Here is a 23,024-nt window from a genome sequence, read left to right as displayed (position 1 = left end):
CATAAATCTATATAAACTTGCTATACTTTCGAGGCAAATTCTTGAGAAATTTGTCTGATGCAACTTAACATAGAACTGAATATGCATCTTATCAGTTAAAAATACACCGATTCTTCTATTTTGATGTTAATAACATTTTGGAGACTTCAAGTACTTTTAACATTTAAAAGAGAAATGCAGTTACAGATCTCATAAGTATCCAAATACGTACTGAAATTAAAAACCTGCTAACCTTTAGGGGCTGAAAAATTTGCAGATAACAAAAAACTGTAGAGATTAAATAGAAAACGCATTCACAAGCACGAAATAGAGCTATAATCAAATATTAAATTATTTAAGTTTAGCTCAATTTCCTATCTCTAATCAAAGTTCAGTTAGAACTTGACAAAAATACTTCACAAAATTTTGTAATCCGAAATTTCGAGTTCAAGCCCCGTATGAATTATAAATCTTCAAAATATTTTGCTATGAACCGAAAAATTCATTAAGGCGCATGTACAAATATAAATTGAGCTAGGAATTCTGCTACACAGCTTCAGCGATTTGCTGCAGAGAAGCGAATTCAGCATTTAGTAGCTATTACTTAATAGAAAATATAATATAAACCGAAGCACGCCCTTTAAATGGAATAAATTAACTACAACAAACCTGAAAATTAAGCACACGCCGCAATAAGCAGGGCTAGCACTTCACAAAACTCAGGTTTCCTGCCCAGAAGCATGTCGTAAATTCCAACCAAATAGTTATCATGAAAATTAAATTTGATATGCTCTCAATGCCGCTGAGAGAAAGCTACAAACAATTTCGCATGTCGTTCTCGCAGCATCCAAACACCAACGTTGGGAGCGGCTGCCGAAGCACAAAACCGAATCTGCACTTGTAGTTTCTGCTATGTCCTGGCGGCAACTAAGCTACAAAAACATTACTGCTTGGCTCAGTATGGCTTTTGATATTTTTGCGCAAGCAACGGTATTGCTGTCGCATTTTGAACGCGCAAAAATTGGTACAAATGGCGACTAACAGAAAAGATTAAACAAGAAATACGAGCAAAATAAATTGAAAAATCTGGAAGGAAAATTTAAAAAAAATGCTTAAAACTTAGACTAGTGCTGTGATGATAACATAAAAAGAATGATTTTGATGTGAAAATGCATGAAAACTCAGATGATTTTTTAGAAGATAAGTAAAATTTGTTGCATATATTTAGGCGCGCTACCGCCAGAAGCAGCGCGCAAGTCAATGACACAGAGCAACTTATTTTACAAAAAAGGCAATAAAGAAAAATAAAAAAATAGTGTCATAACAAAACTACGTAGGCTAACTGTAAAAGCAAAAACAAAACAGTCAACAGCAAAACGTGCGCAAAACAGCGCTGCTATTACCGCATTCCAAAAGCGGGACGAGCAGGCGTCTCTCTCACTTTTAATCTCATTTCTTTTAAAAGCGCTGCATACAACTGTCAAAATCTAACAACAACAAAAAAAGAGTGCAGCTGGTATTTTGTTGACGTTTACACCACACACACATTTGTAGTACACTTTTAGTACATATTTTAGTACAATGCGCGAAGACGTCACTGCAAAACGAATTTCTGCAAAAACAATCAAAATAACCACAAAGTGAAATAAACTAAAGTTTGAAACGAAATGAAAGAAGCATAAGTGTACCCGAAAATAGGCGGTAACCACCTCTATAACCGGCTGGAAGGCCGCACATGTGCATTACGGTGTCAACTATTTTCTAAGTATTGCTTAGTTTTGTTGTTTCATAATTAAAAAAAAAGTGCCCTAATATTGAAAGGCTTATAGTTTTGAAACGCAAGGATAAGTCACTCCCTCTTTTCCGTTTTACAGTTGATGGCCTCGCCAAGACTCTGCTGAGTGATGGAACCTTATAAGTCCCAGGAGCGCAAGGACCTCCTTCGATTCTGCGATATCGACAGCCGATCTACGTCATGCTACCTCATCGACCATCTTGTATCCGCTGGAACCAGATCAGGAGTAGGCTCCACTACACCAAAAAATCAGCTTGTGGCCAAAAGTGTTGCGAAGACACATTCTTCCACTTCACAGTCCATTTTAGATCCGTCCGTGGAAACTAAGATGTCGAATCTCTGAGTGAGCCCTCCTTGTTTTCAATCCTTCCTTGTGGAGAAGAGGAGAGAGTTTGCATTGAAAACTATCAAAGGACATATTATTTCCTTTGTCGCTGTGATAAGTCTCCATCCTCAATTACTACCGTAAGGCGTTGCTTCGGAAGTCTCTCTATTTTTGATGCAGTGCCCAGTAGTCACAGTGGGCAGAAAGACAACAGAAAGTTGGGGTGTGCTTTGCCCTTCTTAATAAGAAGTAGCCGTGCTGTCTTCCATCTAGTAGGTTAGGTTCCTGCCACGAGACAATTGTTGTATATTTGGAACAAAAGCTCTGGACAGTTATTTAAAGCTAATCGCCTCAGCCAGTATTATGTTAAACCCTGGAGCTTTTCTAGGATTTATACTATGGACGGTTGCTTAAGTCCCTGTTGTTCTTGTTCATCACCTGGTTCATTTGACGAAATTTCTTCAAACGGCTTCTTGGTTTTTTATTATATTTTTCTTCACCAACCAACCAACTTTACGTAACGAAGATCAGAGTTCTCTAACTCGCAATTAAAAAAATGGCATGCAACATTTTCAAAACTGCTTGAAATTTCAAAGAAGCTTCGAAAATAACAGACACCCTAATAAATATGTATATGTATGAAAACAGGAATGTTTAATGTACGTTGCGGCTTCAACTAAATTGCGAGACAATCAATCCATTCAGCATGAACTGTTTAATTATTAAATCATAAACTCTTCTTATGGTGGGAATATTCTCGATGCATTTAAACGAGTATATCATAACGACGCATTGAACTGTAGAAAATGTTTTCGATACGCAATTTAGCCACTTTTTGGCTAAATTGTAAATTTATTTGCCTTTTAATTGTGGTGTTATTGTTGTGTGAAAGCGTCGTTCAAGTTCACGCAAATCCGGATGCTAAGCGACTTTACGACGATCTGCTCAGCAATTATAATCGACTTATACGACCTGTCAGCAATAATACGGATACCGTTTTAGTTAAGCTCGGTCTACGTTTGTCGCAGCTGATCGATTTGGTGAGTGTATCTTTGAGGCATAATATCCATAGTTAATGTATATATGTACATTTGACATTAGGAAGCACAGGTATAAAGGAATCGAGATGGATATAGACTTACATATATCAAAATCATCAGTATCGAAAAAAAATTTGATTGAGCCCTGTCCGTCCGTCCGTTCGTTAACTTGAGTAAATATTGAGATGTCTTCACCAAATTTGGTACACGAGCTTATCTGGACCCAGAATAGATTGGTATTGAAAATGAGCGAAATCGGATGATAACCACGCCCACTTTTTATATATATAACATTTTGGAAAACACAAAAAACCTCATTATTTAGTAAACAATACACCTAGAATGGTGAAATTTGGCATGTGGACTGATATTGAGACTCTTGATAAAAATTTGAAAAAAGATTTTTAAATGGGCGTGGCACCGCCCACTTGTGATAAAATCAATTTTACAAACATTATTAATCATAAATCAAAAATCGTTAAACTTATTGTAACAAAATTCGGCAGAGAAATTGCCTTTAATATAAGGAATGTTTTGAAGAAAAATTTACGAAACCGGTTAAGGGCCACGCCCACTTTTATATAAAAGATTTTTAAAAGGGTCGCAGATGAGTAAAATAAGCTATATCTTTTCAAAAAAGAGCTTTATATCAATGGTATTTCATTTCCCATGTGGATTTATAACAGTAAATAGGAGAAACTTCAAATTTTTAAAAATGGGCGTGGCACCGTCCCTTTTATGACTAAGCAATTTCTATGTTTCGGGAGCCATAACTCGAAGAAAAATTAACGGATCGCAATAAAATTGGGTACACAAATTTCCCTATAGCAGGAAATATTTTTAGTAAGAATGGACGGGATCGGTTAAAGACCACTGCAACTTAGATATAAAACAAGTTTAAAAGAGTCGTAGACTAGAATAGTAAGCAATAACTTACAAAAAATAGTTTTGAATCAATGATATTTTACTTATCAAGTTTTATTGTAAGAGGAAATGGGGAGACATTTTTTTTTTAAACGGACGGTGCCACATGTTATATAGAAAAGTAATTTATCTGAAATGAAATGAACAATTGAAGCTGACGCTGAGTATATAATATACGATTACACCCGAACTTGGACACCTTTACTTGTTTTTATTTAGCTCTAAATAGATTTGTCCGCAATACAGGTTGTAGGCCCTTCTTATGCTTCTCTTCCCCCAAATAAAAAAAAACACGACGATGTAAAAAGGACTGCAGAGTCCACTTGGATATTGGAAGGAATAGTAGATATTTTCAAGGCCAAAATCACAATTATTCAAAAACTGACAAAGAGAAAATTTCGCTTTTATTTGCAAGAATCAAAAAAGTCCAAAATAACTATGCGAGACTTTCAATTCAAATATAGATCTCTTCTATTTAGTATCTTTTTTTTACGTTAGAGTCTTTAAATTGTATTTTTTGGTTGTTCGGAAAAACACGTTTAAATGATTTTTTTAAGATGGCAAAATAGACTTCTTAAAAATTAGCCCTGCCTCTTATAATTCGTAGGTTTAAGTTTGCCTGTTTTCTGAATAATCTGGTATGACATTCCGTCTTTGCTCTTCGAAGGAACCCCTCATTGTCTACGCTTTTATTTAATTGTATTGTATCCGATTTCTATAAAATGTTTAGCCTCGTTGGACTTGGAACTATAGTTTAAACTGTCATTAACATGCGTATAGATCTTATGGCCCAGGCGTTTTTGGCGATGCTTCAGACAGTTCAGGAGCTATCGGTCAACATTTCGAACACCAAAATGTTTAATGGTTTGATGAAATATGGGTACCAGGACAGAAATGATCCTTTGGGTTCATTATTTGAGTCTGACGGTACCAGAGAAGTAAGTAAAGCTACTGAAAAGACCGAGTTAAATTAGTTGAGGAACATCGCCCATCCTATTTCTGCGAGCAATATACGTTCGTGGCTTAATGGTAGATTGCCACCGGATCCGACTTCTGTCGAGCTTTAATGATAGGGAACATATACGAATTTTAACACTTCGCAGCTCCTTCGAAATATCTGAATTAGCACTGGGTCGACTGCTTAGACTATCTGTGCTCTGCTTAAGATATCTTACGCTATACTAGGTTGAACTGCTTACATATCTACTGGATGAAAGCCGCTGGCTCGCGGGGCAATCTGCCACAATAACCCAACTTGTCCTGCGCTCGTTTGCTCTACCGATACGTACGTTTGTTTATAGTTGATAACTTTAGTACTTTCCGGTTTAGTTTTTTTTACCACCAAAAATACATCCACTTTTCTAGGGCCAATATTTTGCATTTCTGTAATTTTAACTTCGCTTCTTTGCGAACTTCAAACAGTATTTCCAATTAAAGGCCTATATTTTCGAGTTACATATCAGGTAATCATAATGTATAACATTTTCCGCGGTACTGAACTGAAAAGATGCTTTTCTTTCAATATTTTTTTAGTAGTGCTGGTTTTTTTAACTGGTTCCCGTTCCCATCCAAGTACTCGGTTTGGATAATCGTGGAAATATTACGTTTTTGTTTAGCGAACCACTTTATCTAATATTGGGGTGACATCTCAGTAAACTGCAGACCCGACACGCGGGGAATAAGGTATCATCTCCATAAGAAGCATGACGAGATGTGCTGAATATTACTTAACTCTTTTTTTCAAAAAAGTATTTTCACATAAAATTGGTAAATTCTTGTTGCCAAATACAATGCAACCTACCAAAGAAGATGCGAGTTATCCTGGCGCATCTTCGGCCTGGACAATATAAGAAATTAAACTCTTGCCTATACTTTACTACATTAAGTGCTCAGAGAGAATTATTTCTTCATCATTTCCGTCCTTACTTTTAAATCAATAAATTTCATTTATATATGCTCCTCCCTGTTTTTTGTATATTTCCAACAGAATTTAAAAGATCAAATTTTGACAACAAACGTTTGGCTCGAACACGAATGGCAGGATCACAAATTCAAATGGGATCCTTCGGAATATGGAGGCGTGACAGAGCTATATGTGCCATCAGAGCATATTTGGTTGCCAGATATTGTGCTTTATAATAAGTAAGTTAGTTACTTAAAATAAAAATATTAGGGATATGATATAATTTGACTTTTTCAGTAACAAAACTTGAGCTTACATTCAAACAAATATAAAAAAGATTAGAAAAATTGTTTTAATTGGAAATTTTAATTCAATTAATTAAGTCTTTTTGATTAGTCATTATCAATTACGAAATTATATATCAGCTATCGCTTTCCACATCATTTTAAACTGAATTGTTGTCAAATAGCTACCATTTTAATCATTCACATTACAGCGCCGATGGTGAATACGTCGTCACCACAATGACAAAAGCCATTCTGCACTATACGGGCAAAGTGGTTTGGACCCCGCCAGCCATTTTCAAATCATCCTGTGAGATCGATGTACGATATTTTCCGTTCGATCAACAGACATGCTTCATGAAATTCGGTTCTTGGACATATGATGGTGATCAGGTAAATAAAACAATGTGCAACAAAATAACTAGATATTAAACTCAAGTTTTAGTAATAAAAAAGAGAACTCGCTCGTACCAGATTTTGGTTGCCCTATTTACAACTTAAACCTCTATAAAACAATAACAATGTTAATAATGTATACAAATTGAAGTTTGTTGCAATTAGAGCTTGCGATTTCTTCTCGAACACAAGCGAGATTTTCGATACCCGAGAAATAGAGAACTCGATTTCTCGCGAGATTGTTATGTCTCGAAGTCCTCGTAAATCTCGTGAGCTTCTAGAATCTCGAATTTCTTGTAAGGCTCGCGAGAATCTCGAATTACTCGTAATACTCGCGATCTTCTCGACTTTCAATTCAGTCGCTGCATTGGCAATATTCTATACATTTCGGGGGGTTTTACATGTGGTTTTGCGGACATTTTGGCTTGTGCTCCAGAAGAATTCGTAAGCTCTATATACAACAGCCAATGAATCGATTAAGTTGAATGTCGAGAAGCTCGCGAGCCTTACGAATAATTCGAGATTCGAGAATCTCAAGAGCCTTACGAGAAATTCGAGTTTCGAGAATCTCGCGAGAAAGCGAGACTCGCGAGAAATCTCTTCTCGAACTTGTTCGAGAAATCGAAAGCTCTAGTTGCAATTGTACTTTTTGATCGTTTCTTTTCATAGATTGATTTAAAGCATATCAATCAACGCAATGACAAAGACAACAAAGTCGAAGTTGGCATAGATTTGCGTGAATATTATCCGAGCGTGGAATGGGACATATTGGGTGTGCCTGCTGAGCGCCATGAAAAATACTATCCCTGCTGTGCTGAGCCTTATCCAGGTAATACTAATTTTGGCAAATGCAATGTTAATAATTTACTTATATAAAGGACTGCCACAAATATGGCACTTTCGTTGACATTCAGATCTTTATTTCTTTTCCCAAATTAAGTCCCTGCAGAGAAAAGTTATCAATTCTAAAAAAAAAAGTAATAGTTGACTTTTTTACGAGATTCTGCAAAGCAACTCACTTTTCGTTAACTCCAAAAAGTTAGTTATTGACTGGTTGGAAAGTCATGCATCGTTGCTATGTCAACCACTGTAATTTCGAAATTGAAAAAGTCACAAAGAAATTGTGAAATGCTACAAAAGTTTAGCTTCTTCACTGCGTGTATTTAATAATTTTTAGAATCTAAAATATATGCTAATGAATGTTTCGGGTCCTATGCCCTGTTCTGATTTCATGCATCCAGAATAAAAGCCAAATTTGGTTGGCCTTCCTTTGGAAGTGATTCATCGCTTAGCGGGATTTTGCTTTTCATATAAAAGTTTCATACTAATGGGCTTACTTATTTTAAAACTGAAACAAGTTTGATTGTGTCTAGCCGAAAAGTAATGCAGAGCCAACAGCTCTGACTGTCTTGCGGCCAGTGCCATACAAAAGTAGTTAACTTTGAAAACCCCCTTCTATTTAGCGTTGTTTGCTTCTTTTCCTAACTGTTGACAGTTCTGTTCTCATGTAGAAAAAAAATTATATTTTCTTGAGCTGAAGATTTAAATTTTATTTGTGGATTCTACTTTGCCCTATTCTCCAACATTACTTTTTCCTTCACTTAACACACATACGAAATATTCCATAAATAAGTGATTCGGAGAAACACCCGCGAAAATAATCCTAAATATGCTCGCAAATACATACTTTGATACTGATCCCGAAAATAATTCACAAATATTTTCGAAGTTAACTCGAATATCAAGATGTGATCTTGAAACGGCCTCAAAGATGTGCCAAAAATATTTCGGAAATAAAACCGTTCTAAGTGATCACTAATATAATCTCTAAATGATCATGATCCAAACCCCTAAAAACTAATCCTGAAATTATTCCGAAAGGATTCAAGAAAACAGTCACGAAATAGCTTCGAAACTTTCCCCAAAAGATATAGTAAATATTTCCAAAACGGTTCCAAAGTAATTCATAAATAATCTCGAAAAGGTTCACAAAAAAAAATATCCTGAAATTAAAACATAAATAGTTCCTAAATGATCTCAAAAAAGCCCCGATATATTCCTGAAAATGGTTCCGAAATGTCCGAAGATAGTCCCGAAATATACTTGAAATAGTACAGAAATTATCCGGAAATAGTATTAATATTTTCCCGAAAGCAATCCAAAAACTCCAGATATAAACCTGAAACAATGATGTGTCTGAGTTATCGGATTATTTGTTTAGTTTTTCCTTCGAAATATTTTCAAATTTCTGAATGGAAGTTTAGGATAAACACTCATAGTGAACCAAAATTTTCATAAGAAAAATACTAAAATTGGAACGATATGAAATATAAATCCCGTTATTGCCTTTTCACACAACTCGATGATCGAATTTCTGGTGGATTTTTTTATGTCCAGTCATCAATTGGCTTATGATTTTCGTTGAGTGTTAAAAAATTTACCAGAAAATAGAGACGTGTAAAGAGCCCTAAGAACGGTGCAAAATGCAAAATTGTGGGTTGGTGTAATATATGTTTCCGCATTCTGTAGGCTTGAACAAATTTTTAAAAGAAAACTCCTGCATGGTTCTCATGTAGTACTGTATAGTATAACGGCGGTTCCTAAATATCCTACATTTTATTATTCCTGAAAGAAACGGTTGTTTTTCATGTATTCTTTATTGTGTAACACCCTAATGTTCATACATATTTATGTATTACACCGAATCATACATGCGCGTGCAAATTATTTATCTCAAAAATCTTACACATCGTAAATGAAATATACACAAATCCAACAAAAACAATAAAGAAAGCTATTATTGTAGCAGAAATAACTCGCCGCAAAAGAGAAGTCAAGATTTATGAGTCTCACGTTGATTATTTCAATTCATTTCTACATTCAATTGGGTTAAAGCTAAAACGATTAATGAAGGTGTAATTTTTTTATGATTTTATACATATCTAGATATGTGTGCGTGTATGTATGCATGTATTAATATGTATATAAATACCTTTAAACATATATTATTTTCTAAATAGTTCATAATAAGCTGTACAGATCTAAGTTGAAGATTTGATGTGACGTTGTTATTCTTTACAGCATCATCATTACTTATTCAAATAAAACCTGTTAACAAATACTTTTATTTACTTAAGAATTCCAGAGCTTAACACCGGCTTATAATAATTAAATATTCAATTATTATGTTTTTCTAAGGGAAACTGAAAAGAAAGAAAGAAACATTTACTGGCATATTGCGATGGTACCATTTCGAAAACTGCCACATGATGATGATTATCAGGCAATTTCGTAATGTTATCAAAGGTTTCACCGAGATTCGAACCGCTTCGAATCACTGAATTAAGCCAGGAAAGAAATACCAGCAGGATAGCCTAGTGGTTAAGGCAACTGCAGATTCACCGTGTGATTCACGGTTCGAATCTCGGTGAAACCTTTGATAACATTACTATATTGCCTGATGATGATTACGAGGCGGTTTTCGAAATGGTACCATCGCAATATGCCAGTAAATGTTTCTTTCTTTCTTTTCAGTTTCTCTTAGAAAACATAATAATTGGATATTCAATTATTATAAGCCGGTGTTAAGCTTATGAATTCTTAATTAATAAGTACAAATTGAACACACCATTAAACAAACACATATAAATACTTTAATTTACATTCTTTCTGAGGGGCAGTTTGAATTTTAGAACTCTGACAAGTAGCTTACTAAAGCTTAAGCATAAAAGCATAATAATAGCTTCCTCCTCTTTCTTCCCTTTTGCCCAAAATCATTTTATTTTGGTAGCTTTTTTGATAAGCTTACTTAGGGACAAGATAGACTGATGACGTATTTTGCATCTGAACATATCCCTCAAAACTCAAAAATCTGAAACTTTCAGGGCTTCCCAGTTCAATGTCTACCGAGTTGTATTCTCGATTCATTAATACCTCCCCCAATCAGCAAGAAAAGACTTTGTAACAATGATGACATGATATGAAACTTCTCGCTCTCTGAGAGCGCGTGAAAATGTGCATTTTTTATAACATTGACCATAGATGACATCATCCTCAAAATCAAATTTGGGCATTTCGGAATAACTTTGGGGTATTTTACATGGTAAAGGTTTAATTTATGATTTTCACCGAAAACTTACTCAACATTGTCAAATGGGATATCAAAAAACTCGAATTTTTTCACGATCACAAATACAAAAAAAGCTTATTTTACCCGTTAAAAATTTTTTCGTGACAACACGTGAAATTTAATTTTTTGATAGCTAAGATAAAATGTACTTATCTCTTTTCGTGCGTTAATATAACAGCTCATTTAATTTTGTTATTTCTCGTACCTTTTTTACAAATTTTTGATCCGCTTATGTAGTTGAATACACTTGAAATGAAAAATAATGAAAACGCACCGATTTTCTTGGATTTTTTTTTTGCGCGGTTTACGCAACTCTGATCTTCAAGACCCATTCTTGGAAACGAATGAAGTTTGTTTACAATTGAATGAACTTTAAGACCCATTCCTGGAAACGAATTGAGAGAGAATGAATGTTTCGTATCATGTCATCATTGCTTTGTAATCAAAAACTTCATTGGCGCATATTGGAGAGACAGTCAGTTTTTCGCGTTTTTTGAACATTCTTAGTTGATAGCTGTTTTTTGTCGAAATGTGCAAGGGTGCTCCAACAAAATTATTTTTAATATTCAGTATAGTGAAAATTGCAGCTTTTAATTTTTATGTTACGAGGTGCTAAGTTGCCTATTTTTTATGTTATTTGTCATTAAAACTGAACTTTCTAATCAACTGATCAAGGCCGGTGATTCAGTATAGCTTAGGTACCGAATGCGCTTTTGTGAGAACACAAATGTATTAACTTAAAGCCTGTTAGCGTATTAATGTAAAAGCCGTAAGAGATCATAGTTGTATTTGTAACATAGTCGCATTTATATCCGTATGCAAATTTGTGAGCGTAACGTATGAACATTTAAACGTATTTACGTAAAAGCGTTCCCACACATCCACTTCCGCTCCGACTCCCACCTTTACGTTGTATTTTTATTAAGTATACATCTATTTATTAATTAAAGTTAAAATTGATAATTTTAAATAATGTTTTCCAGATATTTTCTTCAACATAACACTTCGCCGCAAAACTCTCTTCTACACCGTAAACCTCATTATTCCATGCGTAGGCATTTCATATCTTTCAGTGCTGGTATTTTATTTACCCGCCGATTCGGGTGAGAAGATTGCACTTTGTATCAGCATTCTCTTATCCCAGACTATGTTCTTTCTGTTGATCTCGGAAATTATACCATCTACATCGCTGGCATTACCACTGCTTGGTAAATATTTACTCTTTACTATGCTGTTGGTCGGGCTGAGTGTGGTTATAACGATCATCATACTGAATATACATTATCGGAAGCCGAGTACACACAAAATGGCGCCTTGGGTGCGTGCTTTCTTCATAAAACGTTTACCTAAGTTATTACTGATGCGAGTACCGAAGGATCTTTTGCGTGATTTGGCTGCGAGTAAAATTAATTATGGTACAAAATTTAGTAAAACTAAATTTGGCAAAGCGCTCATGGATGAGATGCAAATGAATTCGGGGAGCTCTAGTCCAGACTCTCTGCAGCGCATACATTTACGAATGGGTGGCTTGGGCGGTGGCGGATGTAATGGATTGCATGCAACTAGCGCCACCAATCGGTAAGTAAATTTAATAGTATACGTTGTACAAAGTGAAATATTTTGAATACATGAGAAAATATAGATCTAGTGTTTTGTTGTGAATTAAAGTTCCCTTCATGTATTCACTGCGTTTTTTCATTATTTCTTTTGTTTACCTTCTTACAGCTTCAGCGGTCTGGTAGGCGCTTTAGGAGGTGGCTTAAGTACGCTTAGCGGTTACAATGGTTTGCCATCAGTGCTTTCTGGGCTCGACGATTCACTTAGCGATGTGGTGCAGCGCAAAAAGTATCCATTCGAGTTGGAAAAGGCCATCCACAATGTGATGTTCATACAGCATCACATGCAACGGCAAGATGAGTTTAATGCGGTAAGTAGACATACTTACATAATATTTTTTTTTGTGGGGGAAGTTTCAGACTTTCGTTCAAAATTGTGGGTGTATTTATTGAATGTTAAGTTTCTGACACGTTTATAAGCAAAGGAGTTTGAATATGGAGTTTACGAGAAATATCATCTGAAAAGGCAGCAGAACACCGCTAAAGTCAAATTTTCTCGTATGAAAGGTGAAAAGTTTGGATGGATGATTGTTTTCTGATTGTATTCATATAAAAGTCTCCAGATCAATATTTGTTTCACTTGTTTAGGAAATATAAAGACCATAAACCCATTTTTGGTACATTTTCAGCTTTTCGGTCAATTCCGGATGGCATTTTTTTACAACAGATGTCTAAATTTTTTTACGGATGTTGCTTTTTTATAACCAATCTGTCAGAAATTTTTGGTGGAGCGACAATATTAGAAACTTTTGCAAATCCCGTATATTCTGTGGGTGGTCTAATATATATTCATAATAATGTCCCTTAAGCGTATCATGTTCGTTAGCGAAACGAAACGATTTAAATACATGTTAGGCACTTGACATTACATTGCCAGGTATTGATAGTTTGTCATCAATCATTTTTATTATTAACTACTTGGGGCGATCGGGAAACGGCAAGGGAACTCAAATCCACCTGCCCCTTCCAATAGAGGATTCGTACATGCTTGCAAACAAGTGCCGCTAAAAAAATTCTGTTCCTCCACATATGAGGGTTGATTAAATAGCTGTTGGTTGTGCAGGTATAAGGGAACCGAGATAGATAGAGACTTCCATATATCAAAATTATCAGTATCGAAACAAAATTTGATTGAGCCATGTCCGTCCGTCCGTCTGTCCGTTAACACAATAACTTGAGTAAATATTGAGATATCTTCACCAAATTTGGGACGCGATCTTATCTGGACCCAGAATAGATTGGTATTGAAAATGAGCAAAATTGGATGATAACCACGCCCACTTTTTATATATATGTATAACATTTTGGAAAACGCAAAAAACCTAACTATTTAGTAAATAATACACCTTTGATAAAAATTAAAAAAAAAGGTTTAAATGGGCGTGGCACCGCCCACTTGTGATAAAATCAATTTTGCAAATATTATTAATCATAAATCAAAAATCGTTAAACCTATCGTAACAAAACTCGCGGAGAGGTTGCCTTTACTATAAGGAATGCTTTGAAAAAAATTTACTAAATCGGTTAAGGATCACGCCGAATTTTATATAAAAGATTTTTAAAAGGCTCGTGGACGAAAATAATAATATATATCTTAGCGAAAAGAGCTTTGTATCAATAGAATTTTACTTTTTAGATTGAATTATAACATTAAATAGGAAAACAGTAAAATTTTTTAAAATGGGTGTGGCACCGCCCCTTTTATAACTAAGCAATATTCTATATTTCGGGAGACATAACTCGAAGAAAAATTAACATTAATGAAATTGTGTACACATATTTGCCTTATAGCAGAAAATATTTCTAGTAAAAATGGACGGGATCGGTTAAATACCACGGCCAATTTCATATAAAACAAGTCTAAGAGGATCGTAGACTAGAATAATAAGCTATAACTTAGCAAAAAATTGTTTTGAATTAATGATATTTCACTTATCAAGTTTTATTGTGAGAGGAAATGGGAGATATTTTTTTTAAACGGGCGGTGCCACGTGTTATGCAGAAAAGTAATTTATCTGTAATGAAATGTGCAATTGAAGCTAACGCTGAGTATATAATGTTCGGTTTTTTTTTTTTGTGGGAAAACGTTACGGAATCCAACATAGGAGGCAAACCCTTATCCAAAAGACTATGACACTTTTCAACAATCTAAAGCTTAGCTTATCTATCAAGACATTTTTTGTAATGGTTTCAATGCTCTGACGCAGGAAGTAGCAAATAGCATACATCTTTTTGAAGATATCTCAGTAGATATTAATGCAACTTAGGAAATTTTTTTCTTTAGCAAATTTTCTCAAAAAAATCTATTGAGAGTAGCTAAATAAACCCACCTTAAAAATGTATTACGAAAAACTAGTCTCCCACAAAAAACTATCATAGTTTGCATTTAACGCACAAATACAAACAAAAACATACATTCATACAAATATATTTTGTACTAAACGAATCTACTTCTTCCGGTCACTGAACTTCCACTAACAGCAAGCTAATCATCCAAAAAACACAAATTAAATTTTCGGTTATCATTACGATCATCATCATCATCACGATATTGAGTATTTCAATTACTTATTCTTAGAATAACAGCAACAGGATGCAGTAATTCATCATCAATATGATTGACTGTCAAATTTTAACGATTTCGCTTTGTTGTCTCTTTCGTAAAATATTTGAGTAAAATTTATTTGAGAGGTTGGATGTTTTTTAGGTTTGCTATACACAAGGGATACATTGTTGGGTGCTTTAAACATTTGTAACTAATTTCGTAGCACAAAATAAAACAGCAATAATATTAATAAATACAAGGCGCGATAACCTCCGTCTATTATTATAACCTCCTCCGGCTTCTATTAATTTCGTTTTTATGCCAACTCCAAAGGGCATCTGCAAGGCAGATGAGTTTTCACTGAGAGCTTTTCATGGCAGAAATACACCCGGAGCGCTTGCCAAACACTGCCGAAACCCCTTATTTCTAAAATTTTGATGTTGCTTTGCCCGGAGTGTGAACCCGGTATAAAAAGTATATGTACCTTTTTATTAGGTTAAACTCAAAATAAACCGCACAAATGTAAGCATAATCACTACCTCATCCTCAGTTACTTTGAGGAACACATCAAAAATTTAGAAAGTATTAAAATCAAAATCATTCCGAAACATCATGTCAAGAACATACCAACCTACAATTCATTACTTCTGTACATGCACATATGTATGCATGTGCGTGTATGTGTGTGTGGCTTTATAAACGAGTGAGACAGATGTTGTTAAAACTGTTATTCGCGTTCAATTGATGTTGGTTACAAACATCAAACCACTTTTAGGGGAATGCAGTTTAAAAGCTTGTCTGAGGAATATATTTTGGCAGCAGCCGCGAATTCATGAAACTTCGAAAGACCTCAAAAATGACACGAGCGATTGAAGTGGTGGCTGATCAAAGGCTAGCGGTTTTTATATTGGCGCTGGCGTTTGGCCGATGGCAGTCAATTGCACAAAAGTAATTAAAAGTGGATTCTAGCAATGTTGACTTGCTACAATCACAAAAATAAATACATGTCCCAGTTGTATGTATGGACTTACAATTGTACTATTTGTGCATTGAAATGGAACGGCAGAGGAAAAGTATTGCTAACAACTAAAATTGTGGACCCCAAGGAAATCCAAAAAGGACAACGTATAAATAGCTCGGCGGGATAGTCAGTGATAAGTTTTGTATAAACAAGACTCTCACTCAAACTGAAGACAATCTGGATGACCGGGTTGGATCTTAACTTAAAAATTGTAATTTCCCTGCTTGAAGGTATTAATAACCTCGGCAACTTAAAGTCAAAAACTGCTTCCTTTTCTGAATGCCTTCCATATTTTCTGCAGGGTGTATAAGTTCAAACTAAAATCCCGTAGCACCTACAAGTAATTGGTGTTTAATGCATTTTACCTCTCCTCGCACTCCAATCATACGGAAAGTCACTAGAACTAAGAATTGATACTTTCGCATGAATTTTCAAGTAAAAACCATCAAAAATTGAAAATAATTATTTTCAAATGGGTTGTTCCAACTAAGAAGAAAACTAACACGGCATCTTAATTTTTTCTTGCAGAAAATGTAGACAGGTGGTAAATGAAGGAGCTTAAAACTACGACGGTAATACTTTTTGATAAACTGATTATCGCCTAATCTTTTTTGATGTTTTCATATAAAAAACCGATTTTCTCAAAAGTATAGTTTTGTGGTTAACAATTAAATGGCTCCTTATGTTTCTTCACATACATTAACCTGGGTCGATTTGTACGGACGAAAGTTAACCGTTATCGCGCCATCGATTTTTCGATAGGATTTGGGCTCAGGAAAAAAAAGGTCCACTACGCATACCAACAAAAAAAAATTTTCGGGCCTGCGAAAAAAATGACAAAAAAATATTTTTTTTTTTTCAAAAAACTGTTGTAAAAACGTTGGAGATAACCGTTTTTTGAAAAAAAATTTTTTTTGGATTTTGGGGAGTGTTTTGGTCGAAAAATTTACCCTTTCGCACTTTTTTTCGCAGGCTCGAAAATTATTTTTTTGAGCCCAAATCCTATCGAAATATCGTTGGCGCGATATCGGTGAATTAATCGATCCAGTCTAATGTCCATACATACATACATAGTACATATCAATACTTGCATATGAATGAATGCATGTTTCAAAAAATAAAGAACTAAAGGAATACATTTCGGCAACAGCAATAACAAAATACAATAACTACCAATGACAGTTTATTTCGATTGACAGATGAACGACTAACCGGCTGCTATTGCAATGAAAAACTTTATCGTCGTTTATGTTCATCACAAGAGATTTTTCATTGCACTGATTTCGCGGAAAGACATCGAAAAGTTTATGATGAAGAGCTTGAATTGTGAAGTTGGATTAAGTTATGTTTTGTTTCGTTTTTCTTGAATCCTGCACAGAAAACGGATTGTTATCTACCTCTAGAAAATATAATGCACATTTTAATAACATTATAATTTTAGATAAAAGCGATTAAATTTATCATTTTTGTATCTTGGGAGACTTAAACCCGAATAAAATTGCCTACTCAGGCTTTATTAATTGTGGTATTTAACCACCAACGAGTGTTTATAGTTCCTGTAAATAAGCTTCATAGATATCCTATTTAGTACTAATCTTACGCAAATCAATTAGTTTTTCAAAATTGCTCAAATATTTCTACATGTGGCAAAGTTTCTGATTGTTTACTGGATTCCGATTTGACTTTATTTATTTGTTAGTAAGTAATTTAGATGTACTAATAGCACATCAGCCCCTCAAACTTCATTAAAAATATGATTAACGGCCTTTCCTAATTTATATTAAAGAAATGCAGTTTTTGACTCTGTATTTATGTTAAATACTTTTTTAGTATTTTTCTAACAAGAGGTCACTCTATTGACCAATGAAAATAGCATAAACTTCTTCAATTTTTTAGGCAGGCAATGAAAATAAAGTAATCAATAAGCCCATAAGCCCATTTCAAAGCTGGAAACTTTTTGAGAAAGTGATAAAAGAAAACCTTGCCTTTGCTGTAAGGGAATCCATTGATCCAGCACGGCCTTCTTAGTGGGCACTTCACGATTAAGAACATTGCTTCTTTCTTTTATTTGCCCGTCACGCATTTAAGAATGGTAATCAAATAGGCGTGGTCTGTACTGAATTTTCAAAGACGTTTGACAATGTTACTCACAACATATTGTTGCGTAAGTTTAAGTTAATGGGTTTCCATTCCACATTTTTAGATTAGATCAATTTTCTCCAATTGAATTTCTTTTGGTTGAATTGAGATTATCAAGTCATACTACTAGCCTCATCCACAGGCAGTGCCACATGAAAGTATTTTGGGACCAATTTTCGTTTTTTCTTTTGTTATTGAGATGGGTACTTGCTTTAAGCTCCCACAATATATGCTTTATCAGATGAGTTTAAAGTTTACAGAACCACTGCGAGTAAGCCATATGTATATCTTTTACGAACTGACCTTAATAACCAACTATTTGGATCATGAAACAACCTACGCCTGAATTATAAGAATTGTTTTCATATGAATTTTTTAAAAAACCTGAATTGAAATATGGGCTCTAAATATCAATGCAAAGAAAGCCAAGACTTGTGAGTGCCTATATTTGGTGATTAAATTTTTGAGTTTCCTTACAATAAAATCCTCTGTGCCCTATTCAAAAAAATGAACTTCGGTTAATTTTGTCACTAAACTCAATCAAAATTTCATGCTTAAACATTGTGTGTAGGAAAAATTCTAATGAAACACTCATTTCAGGAACTTTGCTTTATTTGTAAAATCAATATTACTGCTGGTTACTTTGAAACATCATTTTTAAAATATCTACAAATAATTTTTTTTTGTTGCAGGAGGACCAAGATTGGGGCTTCGTTGCCATGGTCCTGGATCGTCTCTTTCTATGGCTCTTCATGATCGCATCTCTGGTGGGTACTTTCATGATTTTGTGTGAGGCGCCTTCACTGTACGACGACACAAAACCTATCGACGTCGAACTATCCGTTATTGCCAAGCAAATCTACAATTTAACTGAAAAAAAATCATAATTTAAGAAATAGAAAAACAATAAAATAGATAAAGTTAAAAGAAAAAGTTTTCAAAAGAGAGAAATCAATGAAAGTCGAAATTTTTTTAGTTTTACAATATAATAATTAATTTTGGTTTGTTTTTTTTTTTTGTAGTTAGTAAGTACATTAAATAAAAAATTAATAATAAAATATTGAGCCTCAAATTTTAATTTAATAAACTCTCAATTGCGGAATGCTATACCTTGGAAAGCCTTGCTCATTATCACGCCTTACCAAGGCGACTGAAAAACTGGTCATTTCGATCCTTGTCCAGTCCCATTTGTCTTTGCAGACCTACTCCTTCTCAGGATTAGATTCAAAGACACCCACAAGGATGCTACTTTTAGCAACCTCAGCGAATGAGGGGCCTTTGACCCTAAACCTCTTTGGAGTATTCTGCGAAACCTCCATCGAACGGTTGCGCTTACGGCAGGCCTGTTCCTTCACCGGAGCAGACTTCTTAAAATCGGGCACTATAGATTTCGCCCACTCGATTACCATTTTCAGAGTCCGATTTTTTAGTACTAGTTTAACCGACAGTTAAAAATGAGCTCATTTTAACCTTGCAATTTCGGCCGTGAACATAAAATTTTGCTTCCCATCCCAATTTAAGCGACCAAAGTTGCAGGGTGATGGAAAAGTGTCTAAAGATCTGTAAATAGCGAAGACCAGCTGTGTGTCGAGACCAGATTAGCTATGTAAGGATTGGGAATATTCTGACGGTCATAGCAAACATTGCATGCACCTGGAGCTTCCAAGCTTTTATAATATAAAGACGAAGGCCTCCAAGATCTTTTAAGATATTCTGGTTCCAGTCGTTATACGAAGGCTGAGCCTGTAGGGTCCACTTGCTCCTTCAGCGTCTGACCTCCATTCGGACACAACTGACTAGCCGTCGAGTATTGCGGTGGTATCAGGCATACTAAGACATTCCTCTTAGCCTTTATGCGAGCGACTAATCTCCGGAGAGACGTATTTAACGCCAACGAAAATATCTACCGCCGAAACAACTCCGGGGAACAACTAAAGGTATACTTGTAGCCACTGCGTTATTTCCGACATTATCATCCCCCCAGCCCCTATTCAGAATTCACTCCGTCGTGTCACTTCTGCTGTTGATCGCACGGCAGTTCAACTGACACCACCCACTGTAATACCATCGCCCAGCTGATGCCGTTTGATAAACTAATAAAATAGAAATATATAATAAATTGTTTCAAACTGCAAATGCAACCTTGTAAAGTGTGTTTATTGAGTAGATTTAAACGTCAGTTAGGCATGTCTCAACTATATGGTTGGCTCATCTCATCAGCTGATTTTATTTTTTTCATTTCACTGGTGTAAGGATTGTCAAAAAAAGATGGCAAACTCAAAATTAAACCAAAAAATTTACCACATTTTCTTACAACACACAAAAATGTCAAGTTTTATGTTTTCATTACATTCCACTCGCCTAATACCAACACGCACATTTTGACAGTCTGAACAAAGGTATGTTGTTGCTGTAGAGATGAGCCAACCAGCTATGAACTTACTATTGTGTAAGCTAAATTGAGTTGTATGAACACCACTCAATTTGAATCGATATTGCCTCAATTTATGTTTCTGTTTGAACATAGTATAAGGCTTTATTTTAATTAAAGAAAGTGCAATAACTTAAAAAAATACTTGGCGCGACTTTACCTCCTAGCTTGCGTCGTGCTCATTTAATTTTTCCTACAAAACAGATAAATTTTCTCTGAAAAGCTTTTCATGGCAGAAGTTCACACGAGTGTTGCCAAACCACTGCCACTTCAAAAAAAAAAAATTTTTTATTATTGAAAAAAAACGCTGTTTCTAAATTTTTGATGTTGCTTTTCCCAGGACCTTGGGCCGTCGCCATCAACTATCCTTTATAAAAAGCTGCCAATTACTAAAAATAAGCTTACCAGTCTTTAATTATTTTACGGGAATACCGAAAATAATTCACTTTAACTTAACTCAAAAAAGGTGAAGTCAAGCAGCGTTACCATAAAACGAACCATCGCCCCCTTATTTTTTTTTGTTTTCATGTCATGCAGGGATAACGCGCAGAAATTTTTTTTTGGTCATCTCCATAGAAAAGTAACCCACTCTTTTCTTATTAGAATACAACTTAAAGCTAACTCGTAGTTAGCTTTTTTTCCTGCAGGGAATATACATGTAAGCTCAAAACATTCGCCAGGAAATATGATTAAAACTATTGCTCATACGCACCGGTGGCCCGGCCCGGTGGTGGTCGAAATTGCTCGTGCTTTTTTAAAAATAATAGTACATTATTATTTTTTGTTGGGTTGAGCATTTTGCTTTTCTGATTAAGAAGCAAACTTTCCCCGTATTCCAATGGATAGTGATCCAGATCCCGATAAAAATTTAACATACAAATGCAACAACAAATTGATCTATATGGATCACATTGTTGTTGGGCTTAAATGCTATATTTCTATCGGGATCTGGATCACTGTCCAATGGAACGCGAGGTTTGTTTCACTCCTTCAATTTTCTTCAACATATTTCAGCGCTTCGTACGTCATATTCCGGATACTACTTATTAAAATATGTAGTATGAAAATACTTAAGAGCCCATTACTGACACTTAGCATAGACTTGACTTGACTTGAGAACTGTCACTTACAGTTCTGGTAAATGAACATTGCATGTTACTGATTACTCAAAACTTAACTTGACTTACATAGAAGTCTGTTGAATTTTGATTTTCTATGTAAGTTCTAAGTGGCGTTTACATTTTGAGATGCCATTTGTTTGTTTCCATTTCATTTTGACATTTTGTCATACAAATTGACATTTATTTAAAAATAAATTTCAAAACTAATTATGATGCCAGATTGTATGCGCTAAGTGGATTCTAATAGTGGCTAAGTTGTCAAGTTTACGCCAAGTCAAGTTAAGTCTATGCTAAGTATCAGTAATGGGCCCTTAAGTATTCATTTTTATTTTTATGATGATGCTTCGATTCCGTTCTTGCCTTTTCGCGCGAGTGGACGTGCAATGTGATCCTCAACTCAACGTCAATTTTCGGGCTTTTTTGCATTGAGTGGAAAACATAAAATAGGCCTCAAGGTTGGCTACTTTGCTTCCCTCGGGCGTTTTGGCGGTGTTAGGAGATGCAGTGCCTCCCTGACCTGGAGCTGGGCGGTTTATGCACTCCTAATAGGAATCAGTGACATTGAAAAAATGGCGTGGTGCCAATTAAAAACCTAACCTAAATATTATACATACATACATAAACTGTTGGAAAACCTGGCGTGATGCCATAAAAATCAAATGTGTTTTATGTACAAACGGGACTTTTGCCCATAACGGGATACTGGAATAAACATGGCAACAAGCCATATATTGAAATTTTAATAATTAATAATTTTGTGCCTGGCGTGGTGCCATGAAAAAAACCAAAAAATTAACTTTATACAAATAACGGAATTGAAAGATAACCTGGCAGTATAAGGGCTCTGTAAAGCACCTTGCCAACCGAGGCTTGCGTATGCGGTGTCAATTAAAACCAAAAAAAAAATGATGATGCTTCGACCGGGTAAGTATTCCAGTGCGATCATATGAGAGAGGGGACCTGCTTTGTTTTAAATATATATCAGCTGCATAATGAAGTGACTGATTACAATTCAAGGACCGAACTTTTTTACCTACAAGCTAAATGACGTTTCGCTATTTTTGTTTTCTGCTGATATCCTTAAATTCAAAGCAAAACTATCATATTTTTTGCATAATATATTTTATGTAGACTAACTGAATTGAAAATTGCACAATTACTTGATATTGTCCGAATTGCAATCTGTCCAAGTGAGTTAATATGGAGATACTCAAATATATGTATGTACATATTTATATTCATGTATGAATTGGTTTATTGCTTTCACACGCGTAGCTGTCACTTTACAGGTGTAGCGAGGATATTTATACAACAAATTGTGGCAAATTGCATAAAAAAGGTAATTATTATCATAATTATTATCATACATTTGTAAA

General features: G+C 35.0%; 1 protein-coding gene across 1 annotated transcript; it reads left to right on the top strand.

Annotated features, from left to right (window-relative positions):
* Positions 1 to 1,079: 1,079 nt before the first annotated feature.
* Positions 1,080 to 19,137, top strand: nAChRalpha2 (nicotinic acetylcholine receptor alpha2). The gene is made up of 8 exons (XM_067777661.1): positions 1,080 to 1,744; positions 2,748 to 3,139; positions 6,051 to 6,205; positions 6,463 to 6,643; positions 7,316 to 7,475; positions 11,759 to 12,353; positions 12,501 to 12,702; positions 18,789 to 19,137. Exons 2-8 carry the CDS (start codon positions 2,906 to 2,908, stop codon positions 18,981 to 18,983), a joined length of 1,722 nt encoding a protein of 573 aa, XP_067633762.1. The 5' UTR covers positions 1,080 to 1,744; positions 2,748 to 2,905; the 3' UTR covers positions 18,984 to 19,137.
* The last annotated feature ends 3,887 nt before the right edge of the window (positions 19,138 to 23,024 follow it).

This window comes from Eurosta solidaginis, chromosome 1 (genome assembly GCF_040869045.1).
Source record: "Eurosta solidaginis isolate ZX-2024a chromosome 1, ASM4086904v1, whole genome shotgun sequence".
In the NCBI taxonomy this organism is placed as follows: domain Eukaryota; kingdom Metazoa; phylum Arthropoda; class Insecta; order Diptera; family Tephritidae; genus Eurosta; species Eurosta solidaginis.
This window is presented reverse-complemented; position numbering and strand designations above follow the sequence as displayed.

What these genes read in the sequence shown, in the direction of transcription:
- nAChRalpha2 (XM_067777661.1), top strand. Translation starts at nt 2,906, where the DNA reads ATGTTTTCGATACGCAATTTAGCCACTTTTTGGCTAAATTGTAAATTT. An exon ending in TGTCGCAGCTGATCGATTTG is followed by an intron (nt 3,140 to 6,050) that starts GTGAGTGTATCT and finishes TATTTCCAACAG; the next exon opens with AATTTAAAAGATCAAATTTT. An exon ending in GGCAAGATGAGTTTAATGCG is followed by an intron (nt 12,703 to 18,788) that starts GTAAGTAGACAT and finishes TTTTTGTTGCAG; the next exon opens with GAGGACCAAGATTGGGGCTT.